The sequence below is a fragment of the Uloborus diversus genome, chromosome 3 (genome assembly GCF_026930045.1).
Source record: "Uloborus diversus isolate 005 chromosome 3, Udiv.v.3.1, whole genome shotgun sequence".
NCBI lineage: Eukaryota > Metazoa > Arthropoda > Arachnida > Araneae > Uloboridae > Uloborus > Uloborus diversus.
The window spans coordinates 15,254,852-15,272,148 of NC_072733.1; the positions used below are offsets into that span (position 1 = coordinate 15,254,852).

The window sequence follows — 17,297 nt, forward strand, 5'->3', positions numbered from 1 at the left end:
ATCATTTCCCTAAATATAAGTTAAGGGACCTACAGCCCGTAAAAAAATAAATTTTGAATTTTTTGATTCATTTTGTTTTCTCTTCAAACTTTCTATATCCTAATTCTACATCTGATTTTGAACATTTTTGCAATTGGAAATATGCATCTACGACTAACGATTGCGAAAATAGAGGTCTTGCAGGTTAAACGGGAACACCCTGTGTGTGTGTGCGTTATATATATATATATATATATATATATATATATATATATATATATATATATATATATATATATATATATATAAATATATATATATATATATAAATCACATAAAGTATCTAATTGTTATAATATCTAATATGTTAAAAAGTGGCTGTCACGCTGTCTATTGCACGCTGTCTATCGAAGATAGACAGCGTGAAATTGACTGGCAATGCCCTAGACACATAGAACATCAAAACAGAAAACTGAATTAAGATTTCATCTCAAAAGCATCCCAACTTACAAGGTTTTCCGCGCGTGTGATAGAGTTCCTGAATAACACAACAATGCATGAAAATAAATCTTCCCCAAGGAGCGAAATGAGTCGAAAACCTCAGATTGAAGAAAAGTGACAAACGGCAGAATGAGCTCGACAGATTTTTCAAGCAAACGGAGTTTGCTTCACTGTATAAAAATAGCCTAAATTATGAAATAATTCTGAAGTTGCTTTACTGCGCAAGACTTTATTGTAAGTGGAATTCACCTGTTTTATGAGTACAATAAATTGTTGAGAGCTTGTTTATTCTTACACTGAGTCCACATGATAGAGAAGAGCAAAAAATTCTTTACTCGATCTCAATCCGAAGAAATCGTGATGGATAAAGGTAAGTTTATCAAATATAACTTAAGTAGCAAAATATTTTGTTGAAGTTGTTTTTATTGGGATGGAAAATAAAGCGTCAAAGTTTATAACTATTACAATTTAATAATTATACGTTTTTTTTTCTTTTCAAGTTTTACGTTTAGTGCTTTATTTTCAAGCAGGCACACTCGCACAAATATTTTTTAAAAACTATTCATAAGCTCTTATTTTTTAGACAACTTTGATTTTATCTTGTGCTGTAATATTCCGTGATAAGTTTCAAGTCCAAATGAAGTATAAAAGTATCATATATTGCATAATGTGAAAACAGAAACCACGCGTGAAATTTTAATGTGCAACCCTTGGTATTTATTTGTGATTTAAAAAAAAAAAAATCCTTTACTGTTTTAGTATGATAAACTTTGTCTTTGTAGTGCCAATTTAAAGTTGACCTTTTATGTGAAACCACAAAACATTTATTAAACTCTCAGGAAAAGTGGGATAAATTGAAATAGCGGAACAAAGTGAAATGGTATAATATCCTCATAGCTTACAGCGCCACCTATCTAGCAATATTTTATCAATGTTCGTGAGCATAATTGATTCCAGTCAATAACATATGTAGCTCTAAAGATCAAGGTATATAATAATGTAAGTCATTTTCAAAATTTAATACACATGTTGTAATAGAGGGTTCTCAAAAATAATTTTTGTTATAATGAAATGATAGTTTTTGTAATTAATTTTTTTTAGCAATAATTGATGCCTGCTGATGTCCAATGCAATTCTTATTTAGTTACTTTTAGGCATGTTTTAATTTTTAATGTTTAATATATTTTGTTAGATACACTCGAGGTAAAGTGAACAAGGCATTGTGTGAAATAGTTTCTTTTGCATACTTTGTGATTCATTTATTGAATTACTAATGTATTCATTCATCAAATAATTCATTTGCATTCCTTCATTTAGTAATTCACGTATTTTTTTTATTCATTTACTTATTTTCTTATTTATTCACTCATTTATTTTTTCTCATACATTAATTAATTTATTTATTTATTCGCTTATTGTTTCAATATTCATTCTTTTATTTACTGATTCATTTTATTAAAACATTTTTTTTTGTCAAGTAGAAAATATTTTGATGAAAGAATTTTATTTTTCAATTGGTCCCATGAAAAAAGAAGTGAAAATTTCAACCTTTTTTGAAGGTACAAATTTCTCGCTAAAAATAAAAATCATACTTCAATACAAGTTTTATTGTAAAATATATTATTCTTTCTTTATGTAATGTAATTTTTAACCAACGAAAAAACGGAGGAGGTTCTCAGAGTCGACCCGTATATATATATATTTCTTTTTTTTATGCATGACAACGCATAACTTTTTACAGAATAGTCCAATTTTAATATTTCTTTTTTTATTGAAAAGGGTATACTCCGAAATTGGTCCCATATAAATTGGGAAAAAAAATTCTGACCCTGGGGGGTGGAAAATAGGGGTAGTTTATTGTTCACTCACAGATTTTTTACACTTTTTTATGTATGAGGTATGACCACGCATACCATTTTACAGAATAGTCCGATTTCAACATAATTAATTATAAAACCAATTAACAGTTGAATATTGGGTATTCTTTAATTGGGGAGAATTCGACCATTAGGATTTGCCAACAGGTAACATATAAACAAAAACACACATACATATATATTTAGATATATGGGTGTCTTGGCTACCCTAATCGATGTTCAACAGCTAATTTCTAAACCGTTAAAAATAACCGTATACTAGTTCCAATTGGGAAAAAAATTTTTAATTTACGTAAGGAATCAAAATTTATCAATTTTGTGTCAAAATATCAAACTTTGTAAACATTACAAATTCTAGCTATTTATACAGTTCTCCGGTCCTAACAATCATGTTTAGCAAAATATTGCTTGCACACTTACATTTTAAACTGAAATAAATAAATTAAATATCCCTCCCTCTTTTACGAACAAAATTAGCCGATTGATGAAGTTTTGCAAAGTTGTGATTTTGAAGATTTTATGACATCAGAAGGGGAGCTCTTAAGGGGATGTATGTGAATTGAAAATGTGTGTAAACAATTTTAAATTTACTTTGCTTCTTTTCGTCAGGAAATAGGTGAGGGAGGCCCAAAGTGGGTAGGACTTCGTATGTCCCTCCCCCATGGTGTGTAAGCGGCCATGCATACGTATGTGGGGTTTACATGAACACCCCCGAGTTTTAATCAGTCCCAGCGAAGCAGCAGTGAAGCGGCATGGCGCAACCAGGCTTAAAATAAAAATGATACATTTCTAAAAAAAATGAAGTTTTGTAACTTGTGATTGGTTGAAGACCAGCTTACTTTTTTTATTGTCAATAATATTACGTTATTCTGACACCATCCACCTACAAACTACGATAGTCATTTCGATTGTTTATTTTTTAAATTTAAGGTTATAATTATTGGAAAAAAAAAAACCTGCCTTTGGGCAAAGCGGGTCGGGCAAACGCGGGTATAGGATTTACCATTTATACATTTATAATTTCTTGACTAATGTGCTGACTTAGATTTCTAATTCAATAGGATAAGTATAACTTTAAAAAGTTATTTTTAGGATTGCAATTGATTAGTCTATTAATTTAATTGTATTACTTTATTTGTAAAAGATCGATATACTCGATTGCAAGTTTTCTTGGCTATGGAGAAATGAGCTGCGGCCAAGTGAAGGAAATAGTTCCTTGCGCTTTGCCAGATAATCGGAGGAAATTACGCACTTTGCTTTAGAAATTGGATTAGTTAGTTAAACCGACGCAAAAGGGACATTTTTTTGTCATAATTTCTGTGAATCGTTAAATATTTTCAATTTTAAGAGCGGTGCAGCGCGGATCCATACATTCATTTGCAACTGAACGAACCAGCCAATCAGAGCTCACAAACAGTTGGCGATCTCCGGATATTCTGCGTTTGGCGCGATTTTGCTCAAGTACTCCACTCTCGTTCGCTATTTTCGCTCGTTTTATTTTCTATCTTACTTGCTCGTTTTTCTATTTTTGTATCATTGATAATGGAATCTACGACGCCAAAATTGAGCTATGTGTTTCAGCCACACAAGCAAGGCAGCGCTTTGAAGAGCTCTGCAAAGACTATAGTTATGAATGTGTTTCATAAATTGCAAGTAAGGAATCCCAACGATTCTGTCACTGAAATTTTGGACAAAACTTCGGACTTGACAGGTGTTTCAACCCGCAGCATCTTACGAATGCAAAATGAATTTAAGATCCAAGGCTCTTTTTCTACACCTGGGAGAAAAAGGCCCGCAAGAAAAGGCAAAGCAACGCGAATGCAAAAGTTCGACGACTTCGTCCTGTCTGCCATTCGAAGGAAAGTGCATTTGTTTTTTAAAAGAAACGAAATACCAACGGTGGCGAAAGTCATGAAGACTATTAACGAGGACACTGACCTACCAAATTTGACAATCGCCACAACAAGAAGATTGATGCAGGATTTAGGGTTTGTGTACAAGAAGAGATCAAGGAATTCTATGCTGATAGAGAGGGAAGACATCCAAGTCTGGAGACGAAAATATTTGAGGCAAATTCGCCACTACCGAAATGAAGGAAGGACTGTGTACTATACAGATGAAACCTGGGTGAATTTTGGCCACACAAAGCAAACAGTGTGGCAGGACACTTTCATCAAGAGGCCGAAAGAAGCATTTATGTCTGGCCTCTCAACGGGATTAAAAGCTCCTACAGGAAAAGGATCCAGGTTAATAATTACTCATGCTGGAAGTGAGAAAGGCTTTGTGAAAGGAGCTGCTGATGTATTTAAGGCAAAAAAAAAGCAAAGGAGATTATCATGAAGAAATGAATGGAGATTACTATGAACAATGGTTTAAAAATAAATTGCTGCCAAACCTTGACCCCAACAGTATTATAGTTATCGACAATGCTTCATACCACAGTGTTTTTGTGGAAAACATTCCCAACACTTCCACCAAAAAAGATGACATTCGACGATGGCTGACATCAAAAAATATCGCTTGGAACTCGGATATGCTGAAAGCTGAACTTTTGAATCTTGTACAAAATGTCCGCAGCAAGTATGAGGAGTACCGGGTTGATAGGATAGCGGCTCTTCATGGTCATACTGTTTTGCGACTTCCCCCTTATCACTGTGAGCTGAATCCCATTGAAAACATATGGAGTGTTGTCAAAGGGAAGGTGGCAGCAGAAAACAGAACATTTAAAGAAAAAGAAGTGGAAGAGCTGACAAAAAAAGCTATTGATAATGTCTCAGATGAAACGTGGAAGAACTGCGTTGGCCACGTTATTAAAGAAGAAGAACTAATGTGGGAACTTGATGGAATGTGCGATACTGCTGTTGATAACTTGATAATTCATTTTGATCCCGATTCGACCGACACTGCTTCTGAAGGAATGCTTAGTACAGAAGAAGTCATGTCATCCTAAAAATTAAGGCTTCTGTAATTGCGGGTGGTATTTTGTCGAGTTTTTTGTAAAAGGTCTAGAACAGCAAAAGATATTGGACAAAATGAAAATCCAGATCTATGTTAATGAGTAAAATTATGGCTATGATGCAATAGAACTATTACATAATTCAATTCAATTAAAACTTTATTGCAATATCAAATATTTTATAATGTTTCGTAAAATATTTTAAAATTGATCAACTAATAGAAATAAAACGATTGTATATGAATCATAATCATTTACATTCCCAAAGGAAATGCAAATAACGCTTTGGTTGGACTAGAACATTTTCTTTATCAACATCGACTAGTTAATTCATCCTATATGACTTTTGAGTCTAGATTCAAAAAACTTCAGACATTTTTTCTTGTTTTAGTTGTTTACATGCATTATCGAAGATGAAATTACCATGTGACAGAGACTAATATTTTAAAATTTACAGCAAATACACATGTTTTATTAATTGTTATTTAATGTATTTTAATTTGATTTCAATTATCAATCTCCGAATAAACATCTCGTCGTAAAAAAAGCTCTATTTTCACTTCAAGTATTTCACACACAATTGTATGTAATGAGCAATTTAAATGTGCTATTTTGTTTTATAAATTGTTCCTTAAATGAAAAGAATCAACATATTCATTTATAGAGATGCACCGAATATTCATGCTGCGTTTTTGGTGGATAAAACGTATATTGGGTTCTATCGAATACTTCAATATTCAGCAACTAATAGTAAACAAATTCAAATGTTTGATAATTAGAAATCAAACTTTTTTTGTCATATATTGAATGAAAGTTACAATATAGTATAATTCAAAATTAATTGAAACTGTTACTTAACAATTTTATCATATTATAATAATTTTAATGAGAGAAAGAAAAAAAACTCTCTTGTTAAATTTAAATTGTGTTGCTTTTCAATGTTTTCTTAATTCTTAATCATTATTTATTATCATGTTATTAAAATTTAATAACCCTTTGCACTTATAGAGAAATCAAAAATATCTGGCAATGTTGGACTTTCTTAATTTTAATGATGATCATACAATTTATCAGTTACCAAAGAGAATAACATGCCACAAAATCAGTTGAAAAAATTGTGATTTGTAATGATCATTTAAACAACTTTGGTTTCTATTTGTATGTAAGATAAATGCAAGATTCCTTATTTATGACATAACAGGTTGCCATGATTATGAGTTCTCAAATCATATACAGTGTTTATATGAATCATGTTTGTTCTAAACTGTAAAGCAGCTAATTCAACAAAGCTGGGTTTTGTTCGGATTTATTTTAAACTTTATATATATAGATTAACAATTACACTTAATGTGGATAAATTTGCGATGTAAAATGGAAATGCGTTTACATCCCCCCCCCCAAAAAAAAAACATTGGCATAAAATTGATATTTTGTCTGGGGCAGTTTTTTCCAGCGCGGAAACAACTGACATGAAAAATAACATATTATAATTAGGCAAGACATTAAAAAAAATTAAAAAATTGATTTGAATTTTGACATCTTGAATTCAAATTATGTTTTTCGCAATCACGAGTGTGTGTTTGTGTCTGTGTGCAGGCATGTGTGTGTGTGAAGGTATGTGTGTGTGTGAAGGTATGTGTGTGTGCAGGCCTTTGTGTGTGTGTGTGTGTGCTCGTGTATGCATGCGTGCGTGCGTGTGTGTAAGGGATATGGACGCAACCTAGAGACGGTGCTCGCTAGAGGGGCAGCATGGGAGAGGCAGGTCGAAGGTGGTGCTGCAGAGGGTGATGGTGGGGGAAAAATCATCTAACATCATTCAACAGTCAAGTGAAAGCAATAAGCAATCGTGATTGCTCAAAAAAATGAAATAGCAGAAAATAAACCTAAAAAATACAGTATAATTAAAAGCAGAAAAATTTCGCATTAAAAATATAACACTGTTATAAAATCAAATGTCAGAACGAATGTGATTTTTATTAGCGGCTGGTACTGCAGAAAAGAAAATATTACAGCGTTAAATCCAGGGCTGTGGAGTCGGAGTTGGACTGATTTTGGGGTAAAGGAGTCGGAGTCGTTAAAAAACATGCCGACTCTGACTCCAGGATTTTTTTTCTTTCATTTTCACTGACTCTCCTTACATTTTTTGAAAACTGACCACTAATTGGTTCGATTACATGTATAAAAAGCTACAAATGAGAAAATAACTGCCGTTATGGCAATCAGCTAGCATGAGCGCTTACCGAACATTCTGTAGCCGTCCCCTAGTTTGCTTGCTTTTTAACTTAACTAATAGCAACTGTTATCAAACGGTTTTGTTGCCTAGCATTCCCAAGTAAATCACTTTCAAATAAAAATAGAAGTATAGTGTTTTTTTCGATCTCAGTTATAAAATAGTAAAAGGAATGTAACAATTTAGTAAGCGGAGACCCGTATCTCGGCTCGGGTTTAAACTTTTGAGGGTGTTCGGCAAATTCAAATAAGTTCTGGCGCGAAAGCACGAATCCAAAAGATCCGATGAAACAATCTAATGTTTTTTAAAAATTATTATTAAGAATATTTCTATAAGCTTAGTTCTCACTAAAAAGTATGGAACAAAATAAGTGTAAATGATTTCTTGGTTACAACACTCAATAATTACAGTTACTAATCTTAAAATATTCATATTAAGGGTAACTCTAAAGCAGCCAATAAAATTTAAATTAAAAATTTAGCGAAGAAGAAATATAGGTATAGCAAAAGCTATTCGTACAAATTTATATACTGCCGTATCTTGAGTAAAATTTGCTCCTGACGTATATGTACCCTATTTTCGTTGAAATTTTATTGATGAAATATAATTAAAAATATATTTGGGAAAATTTTCGGAATTAAAGTATTTATATTTTTTATAAACTCTGAAATCAAATTCGGGTGACACTTACCAGATAGGTGTTACCCGGGACAAACAACCCCCTCTCAAGAACTTAGACTTAGAAAAAAAGCTTTTTTTTTTCTCTCAAGTTACAGCTTTCAAAAATTGAAAGCACACGATTTGATCAATATATATTTGTCAAACATTAAAAAGGGGCAAATTACAAGTAATCCTTTTCAATTTAGAAAAATAGGAGTCGGCCATTTTCCTTCCGACTCCGCAGCCCTGGTTAATCCCATAAATAGGCAGAGCTGCATACACATGTTTCGAGTTTATAGGCGTGCGCACGGGGGTCACCAAGGGTACCGTGGTACCCCCATTAGCTCGTAGAAACAAAAGTTAATACAAAAATGGCTAAAATTTTAGATTTTTGGTTTCATTACCTTCTTACCTCCTACGCTTTTAAAATGATTTTTTCTCACAATACTTAAAAATTTTCCTTAAGCAAGCAAGTATGGGAGCCTTTCCCATTGTAATTTCAACCTCCCTGTACAGTGGTACCCCCATTTTTGAAGTCCTGCGCACGCCTGTGTTCAAGTTTACAAAGACCCTCTCATTGAATGCACCAAAACAATTACATCTGTGAAATTTATTGAAAGCCTATTGGTACGTATTTTACTTTTATATTTAAAGGTGCGTTGGATAACGTAATACAGTTGATTAAGATCATTCTTGATAAAGTAGCCAAAACTAAGTTCAAAAGGAAATTGGAAACCCAAAATTGCTGTGTCAATTTAAAGTTGGCTAAGAAGGAAGAACTAGTATCACTTCATCCTCAGTAATAACTCCAAAATCATCTGCAACAAGTCAATAAAAATCGACACAATTTCTTTTAGTTCTTGCGAATTCAGCAGTATTTTTTTTTAATTTGTAACATCAACTTTCAACATGTAATTTATGGTTTTCTTTCTGTAAGTTTCACAAAGACAAAATCACCAGTTTTAGTACTTCTGTAGCTGAACTACCAATTCATACTAGATCGTCATAGTTGTTGTGTATTTCACTAATATAAATATTTCATCAGAGTTGCTATTGATTATAAATTCCTCACTATTAGGATTGGACCCACTTCCTATATAGTAAAAATGTACGGGGTAAGTGAAACCCCTCTTCTTAAACACTTATTAACAATAAAAATTCTTGCTGCAATATGCACTTTAAGTTAAACTATACACAAAAGTTTAATTATTATTAAAAAAAATAAAAACTAACCTGGAAACACTTCTTTGAAAAATTCTTGCTGCAATATGCACTTTAAGATAAACTATACACAAAAGTTTAATTATTATAAAAAAAATAATAAAAACTAACCTAGAAACACTTTTTTGAAAAATGTTGCTTAAACTCGCAAAAAAAAAAAAAAAAAGAAAAAAAAAATCAGATTTTTTTTTTGGACAAAGTTCTATGACCTAGAAAAAAATTCCGAGAAACCCAAAATATATGCAAGACCAATCACTGTAATGAAATATCATATGATCAGTGTAAAAAAGTATAAAAGCTATATCCATATTTCAGTTTTAAAGGGGTGACCCACTTTCCCCAAACAACCCCAAAAGTAATTTTTAAAAAAGTTTCTTGAATATTTTAATTGCATTGCATTGCTTGAATATTTATCATTTCAAGGGCATTTTAAAGGAATTTCGAGGTTATCAAAAACTTACCAGTGGGAATCATAAATATATTGTGTTTTTTTACCCATCCCCCTTCTGCTTTTCTTTGTTTCAAAGTCCTTTTTATATATCAATACAAAAAATACTTTCCTGCAGTTGAGGCTAACCTAACCTGGCAGTGTCTAATGCTGTGATTAGGATCTGCGTAGAATTTATATTGCTGCCAAGTTAGGTTTTCCCTAACTATAATGATGTATTAATGAACAGTTATTAAGTCATAGAAACTTTGGTTGAATATATTGAATGATATTTTTACATTAGAACTGAATAAAAATAAAAATCAATAATTTTCGATTTTGAAGATTCCCTAGTAATTTTTTCTGGCTGCGCTACTGACCCACGAGACCGAGTGGATGCCCCCCCCCCCCTCCTTGAAAAAAAAAAAAGAAAAAGTAATCATTATTCATTCTCTGTAGTGTAACATACTTGATCACATAATAAATTTATGTAGAAAGTTTATGAAGTACATTTTGCAAGTTTTTCTCATAGCGTAAGAACATTAATCACATTGCTTACCTAGGTTTCTTTTTTTGAGTAAATTTTAATGCATTACGATTGTTTTTGAGAAAATTTGTCAGGCTTTTTTTAAAATAAAAAAAAATTAATAATTTCTACCAGTAACGACTTTTATATTTCTGAGAAGAGGAAATAATTTTTAGAACAAAATACTTGAATTAAATACCGTTTTTTATAAAGTGGTGGGGGGGGGGGGAGCATTTCTTATTCAATGAAATGAAAATCAATTGCTATTCTGTCATACCGCTCATTGGTTTCTCGACTGAAAGTAGATCCTGCTTAATAAGTCCCCCCCCCCCTCTTCTGCCGAGCGTACCAAACATTTTAATTTCTCATTTTTATCCCGTAAAACTGCGATTCCATGTACGGGCTCGACTCTAACATAAAAATCAGTTCCGTGTGAAGTATGCCAAAGCGGATTAATTCGCCAAGCAGGCAACTGCGAGTGCGGTGTCTTATCGGAGATCCTCCTTACAAACCTACAGGCGGTCTTTTCACTCAGTGTTTTTCCTCCGCGCTTAATGACGTCACTGACAAGTTAACTTGCAAGCTAGTATAGAGGACGATGAAATTAGCCGAAGGGCTCGCCCCAGCCCACGCAACCGAACGACGCCACGGTATTATCGACACTTCATCCACCTAGCTGTTATGGATCGTATAGCGTCCTCTCGGACGCTAGCGCAACGTTGGAGTATAGCTACAGGTGTCATACTTGCTGCATCCACGGTTCTTCGACATCTGCTGCGCCAGGGCCTGTATGCAAGGATTCCTATAAAACAGGATTCCCTTCACCCCAACCATCGTTACTTTCGGCTTCAATGGGCCCACCAACACGCCCCATAGCGTGAAGACTAGCAGCAGGTCGTCTTCTCGGATGAGTCCAGATTTAATCTGCACAAAAACGATGGACCTGTACGCTTCAGATGTTACACATGGGAACATCACCTCCCAGAGTGCGTAATCCGATGTCATACTAGCATAACGCCACGCGTCATTGTCTGCAACGCTATTGAATATCAAGAGCAGTCACATCTAGTCCAAATTACGGGTAACTTCAATAGCGAGTGTCACTTCAGGGACGCTGTGGAGCCGGAGACACTACCCTTTCTTCAGAGCAGTCCTAGCGCAGTGTTTTAGCAGGACAATGCACGTCCATACGTCACACGTAACGTACAAGTGTTCTTCTGTGCACGACATGTTACGCTACTTTCTTGGCCTGCCCGTTCTCCGGATATGACGCCAATCGGGCATGTCTCGGATTGCGTTGGTCGGAGACTCGCCCATGTGTCTCGTCCGGCAGCCGGTACGAATGAACTTCGGCTTCAGATTGAAGCCATATGGGATGCTATTACCAATCATGACATTCAGCACCTCTATGATTCGATTTCAAAACGTGTACAGGCTCGCATAGTTGAGCGTGGTAGCTACATTCAATATTAATTTACGCCTCTTATTTTCATTTTAATGATCTGTAATTTTGATCGTTTATTTGTCGCACAATGAGGTTACGTGGCATAAATTTTATTCCTTTTCAATGAATCCTTCATGTTGTAGCAATTTTCATGAACATAAGTGTATATATATAAACATTAAGACCCTCCTCACAGATACTACCTTGTTTCAGGGTACAAAGAAACCCTTTTTCAACGCAAGAAACTTATGGATGTAAGTTGTTACGGATGGAGGATAATAGATGGTTCTCGTGGATGCGAAGACATTCGGAAATAGCCAAACTTATTTTTTGACGTTGGTGGTTTTATATTTTTATAAATATTTACGTTTTGCTCTTAACACTATTCCAAATAACTATCTCTGGGGGTACTGGAGGTGTTCCAAATAACTATAGCTGGATCAGTGTTACTCGGCTGCAGGTCTGAATTAAAAAGCACATCTCTATTCGGGGCCCTATCCAACTGGTTAAGCCACGTATAGTGGCCGGTGCGAGGGACTTTGAATTGCGATGTGATGTTTTCCCCTTAACAACGTTGTGAATATATTCAGTAAATTACCGCCCAATTAGCCAGGGCTAAAGCAGAAATACCTGAAATACACCGCCAGCTCAGTCATTTCCAGCCGAGGACTGCAGTTTCGTGCTTATTAGCACTCATCAGTCCGCTAATTTGCTAAATGACTGAGCTGGCGGTGTATTTCACGTATTTCTGCTTTAGCCCTGGCTAATTGGGCGGTAATTTACTGAATATACCTTGCCTTTCGTTCAATCTTCGAGTTAACCGAACCATTGCTTCGGTCACTCGTCTGGTCTGCTAATTCTATATTAGCTACCAGTTTGTTTCGCACTCTTGGCTTCCTTAAGAGGTTTTCCATCTCCAGCTCAGTCACTTTCCTATGCCGGGCTGATGAGTGCTAATAAGTACGAAACTGCAGTCCTCGGCTGGAAATGACTGAGCTGGCGGTGTATTTCACGTATAACGTTGTGAATAACTCAAAAATAAGACTTTTTAGAAATTACTTCAACAACGCTAACTAGAAGAGCACAAGTTTATTTCTAAGAGACAAACCGTCATACGTAAAGCGAGACAAAAGCTAAATAACATATAAATTAAAAAAAAAAAAAAAGACTTTTCTAATTATAATTTATTTTCAAAAAGAAATGTTATTATTTAACACACAAATCTCGAGATTAATATGCGCAATTTATAAAATATCTGCATTTAAGTGGAGTAGCGTAGCTATAACATGTATTTTCTATTCTGAAACTTAGTACTTCTCCTTGCAATTCTTTGTGTAGCTTGCATTCAAATAAAAGTAATTCTTTAACGATTCGTTTTTGTTCAGTGCTTACAAAGGCCAATTTAATGCAAATCGTGGAAAAATTTGCTTTGTGATAAAGCACTGCTAGTTCTTTCCTCGCGAATGAATTATTGCGATGAATTTTCATGACACATTCAACGACAAAATTAGTCTTGTAAGGAATACATATTTGCAGTTGTCTTGTATGCGTCACACTTACGAGACAGCACTAGTTTGTATTAAAACTATACGCTAGCTGAGGATAAATAGTACTTGATTATTAGCTTTGCGCTTTGGCTAAAATGTTAAGATTCATCTTTATCACTAATTCGTCATTTTCAAAATGTGTTACAGAAGCAGGAAAAGGGATATTTTTATTCCGTAAACTAGTAACAAGGCCTAATAGCAACCTTATGTATAATCTAAAATGAAATACTCCTTAAGATTCTTAAAAAGATTATCATCATTATTTATGTTTTTCTTTCTTTTGTGAGAATGCCATGCTTTCCTGAATACTTTATTAAATTTCATAAGTAAGGCGTCATTTTAAAGATTTTTTTCACTGCTTTTGGCGAAAAATAAACAGATAATTCATACTTTTGTTTGTTGGTTTGTCGAAAAAAACTCCAATTTATGCTGTTTTTTTTATTATTATGCATTGCTGTAATGTATAACGTCCCGAAACCGAGTCCCATTGATGCAGTTGGTTCGAGCGTCGTGCTAACAATGCAAAAGTAGTGTGTTGGAATCGCCATGGGCCAGCTGCTTTTTTAATGACTTATTTTCTTCGGCAGATTTCTGATCTAAAATTTCATAATTATATAATCTACACCATAGACTAATAATAAGAGTAGACCGAGCTTTCCCAGACTTGCTGATGAAAAAAATTGGTTCATGGATACATCATGTGACTGGTGGAAGGCTTGGCAAAAACTTTGGCAGCATGGTTGCTAGATGGCAACATTATCTATAGTTTGGCACTCAACATGTATTTTAATACGTAATGTGTTTTCATTATGATTTTTTTCCAGGTGCAGAGATTGAACTGTTTTTCTTTTACTTATGCATTATTTTGACATTAGTAATTAGTTTTTGATCACAGTTTTCAGTAACTTTTATTTCATTTGGAACTGCTACGTCAGCGTTGGCGTGAACGGAATGGCGTAAACGTTTTGCGTTAACGCAAAAATGTACTAATCGGTATCTTAAATTGAAATTGTAGGTAAAAATCTTACCGTTTGCCGATTCTTTTTCGGCGCTTGAATCTTTAATTGCTAAGAGAGTTATTGAAATTGACTAAAGAAAATGCACAGTACTATCTAAACGAAAAACTCACTATATTAACAAAATATTTACAACTTAGAATAACAAATTAACAATTCGGACTCCATAAAAGATCATTCTTCCGTGTTCCATCAATTCTATTTATTTTATTTATCGCGAACGTTAATCGTTTGCTACGATCCACGCCCGCTGTTACTAGGATATCCACCAGTCACATGGTTTGGTTTATGAGCAGCAAAAAGGTTACCATAGCTCGGTCTACTGTTATTATTAGTCTATGATCTACACTCATTGCAGAAGTTGTTGTTAAAGTCATGAAACATAACATTAATATTATCATGGTAAATCAGAGTAAAACTTTTTCTAAATATTTTTACAAAATAGAGGTACTGATTTCAATACATTTTCAAAACTTTATAGCTCATTGTTTTGGTGTCATCCCGAGATGGAGCAGATTAGCTCAGTTGGTAAAAACGTTCCTATTAAAATGGCAGTCATGGAATCGAGCCTCCCGTGGGACCGAAGATGTAGTTTTTGAATGACTAATTTGCCTCGAATTTTGATCCAAATTTCCATTAATGTACAGCGCAACCGTTTTCATACATACGTCCGCATACCTCTATTTTCGCAACCGTTCGTCCTAGATGCATACTTCCAATTGCAAAAATGTTCAAAATCAGATGCAGAGTTAAGATATTGAAAGTTTAAAACAAAAATAAAAATGAGTCCAAAAAAAATTAATTATTTTTTATACGGGCTCTACGTCTCCTTATATTTAGGGAAATGATCTCCATTGCAAGATATTACTAACACAAAAAAAATTGACATTTGTGCGACCAAAACTCAAGGAGATATTCGAAGTCAGTTTTGAGGGACCATATAGAAGATGAGGTTGAAACTTATCGCCCTTTTAGAAGAATGACAGGTAGTCGAAGTAAAAAAAAAATATAATTAATTTGAACTCTGAAATTTTGAATTCAAATTATGTTTTTCGCAATCACGAACTGCGACAGGACTCTACTCATTGGAGTTATTGTTTCTAGAAACGGCTCCTGCCCCTCCTCCTGGGCGGATACATATGCATAGTTATGTGTGTGTGTAGGCTTGGGTGTGTGCGTAAACCTGTGTGTATGCACGTAGGCGTGTGTGAGTGTATGTGTGTGAAGTCGTTTGTGTGTATATGTGTGAGTGTGAGAGTGTATGTGTGTGAAGTCATTTGTGTGTATATGTGTGAGTATGTGAGTGTTCGTGTGTGTAGGACATGGACGCCTCCGACCAAGAGAGCGGATAGCTCGGGACCGGAGGAGCCGCGCCTGCAGAGGACGGTGGGCGGTGGTGCTGCTGGTCCAAGCTGAAAAAGGAACCAGACGCCAAAGACGGTCAAGAGAGGACAATAAGCAATCGTGATTGCTCAAAAAAGAATTTATATTTTTCATTGCTATTTAAAAATAAATGCGAATATTGTGCCATGATACGCCAAAACACAGTACGAAGCCTCAATCAATTTCAAAAACCACACTCCATGCGCACATATAATTTTAAACCCTTGTTAGCTACTATATTTTCCCCCAAAAGATGTTATTGATGGCGAGTGTAAAGTGGTGTAAGTGACAAAACGCTGCGTTTCATAACTCAGTGAATATTGGTCGTACTAATGTCAAACTTTTTATGTTGGAATTATTTTTCAATGGAGATTATTTCCCTGAATAAAAATACCTAGGGTCCGTATAAAAAGTTAAATTTTGTATTTTTTGACTCATTTTTAATTTTTCTTCAAACTTTCAATACCTTAACCCTGCATCTGATTTTGAACATTTTCGCAATTGAAAATATGCATCTAGGACTAACGGTTGTGAAAAGCGGGCTCTTGCAGGTTAAAGAGGAACACCCTATGTCTATTTATTCTACGCTAAACAACTTGAACTAAGCCAGTAAAAAATCGTCTGCTGAGTTAAAATTGTTTGTATTTTCTTACCGTTATTATTATTTTTTATTATTTTTGTTTGTTTGTTTATTCCCGTCTGCGGTATTTTAGAATATTTTTATGTTTAACAATTAAATAGTATTTCAAGAGAAAATGTTGTTATTGAATCCCTCATTATATAGGATTATTCTTAATTGTTGAATAGCGTTACAGTTAATCACTCCCACTTAAGTGAAATAACTTTATACTTTCATATATTTCTATTTAGTTCCAGAAAGGATTCTAATGAAAGATGCATCAATCTCTCCCCGGAAATCATTTGAAATTAAAATCACCAAAACAGCATTTAAATATATTTTTGATCAAATGAAGAAAAAAGCGACTATTCTCCAGAAATGTTTTGAAATGGAAGTCTCAAAAATGCAATTTTAAATTATCTTGCGTGACTTTAAAAAGGAAAGTGAAAGTTAAGACTCTTTTCTAGGGAGAGGCAGTTGCCCCTTTCTGCCCCCCTCCCCCCCCCCCCCCCCCCCTCTGGCTACGATCATGCTTAGTGTAGTGATTTTTGAGATTTTCTTGGTTTAGTTTTCTTTTAAAATGCTTAAAAAAATACATTATAAAATTTAAATAAAACAAAAAAAATCAGTTTTTAAGCTTTCCGTGGGCCGGGTAAAATATGCTTGCGGGCCGGATTTGACCCGCAGGCCGTAGGTTAGAGAGTTTTTCTGAGGTCATATGTTACAATCCTAATACATTTATGCAGGACATGTCTTAGTTTTATATGGTTTTCTTTATATTTTTTCTCTGGTAAGAACGTATTTTTGTTGAAAAAAAAAAACGTTTTATGAATTTGTTAACAATAAAAAATACTTAAATTTGTTTAAACGGAAAATTATAAAAAAAAAATACTTTTTAGTTTTTTTCGGAT

General features: G+C 34.2%; 1 protein-coding gene across 3 annotated transcripts in view; it reads left to right on the forward strand.

Annotated features, from left to right (window-relative positions):
* The first annotated feature begins 734 nt into the window (after positions 1-734).
* Positions 735-17,297, forward strand: part of LOC129218252 (solute carrier family 2, facilitated glucose transporter member 10-like) — a 120,764-nt gene continuing 104,201 nt past the window's right edge. For all 3 annotated transcript variants that reach the window (XM_054852476.1, XM_054852477.1, XM_054852478.1), the window contains exon 1: positions 735-850. In XM_054852476.1, coding sequence (XP_054708451.1) covers positions 787-850 — 64 coding nt within the window. In that variant the 5' untranslated portion in view covers positions 735-786. The remainder of the gene's footprint in view (positions 851-17,297) is intronic.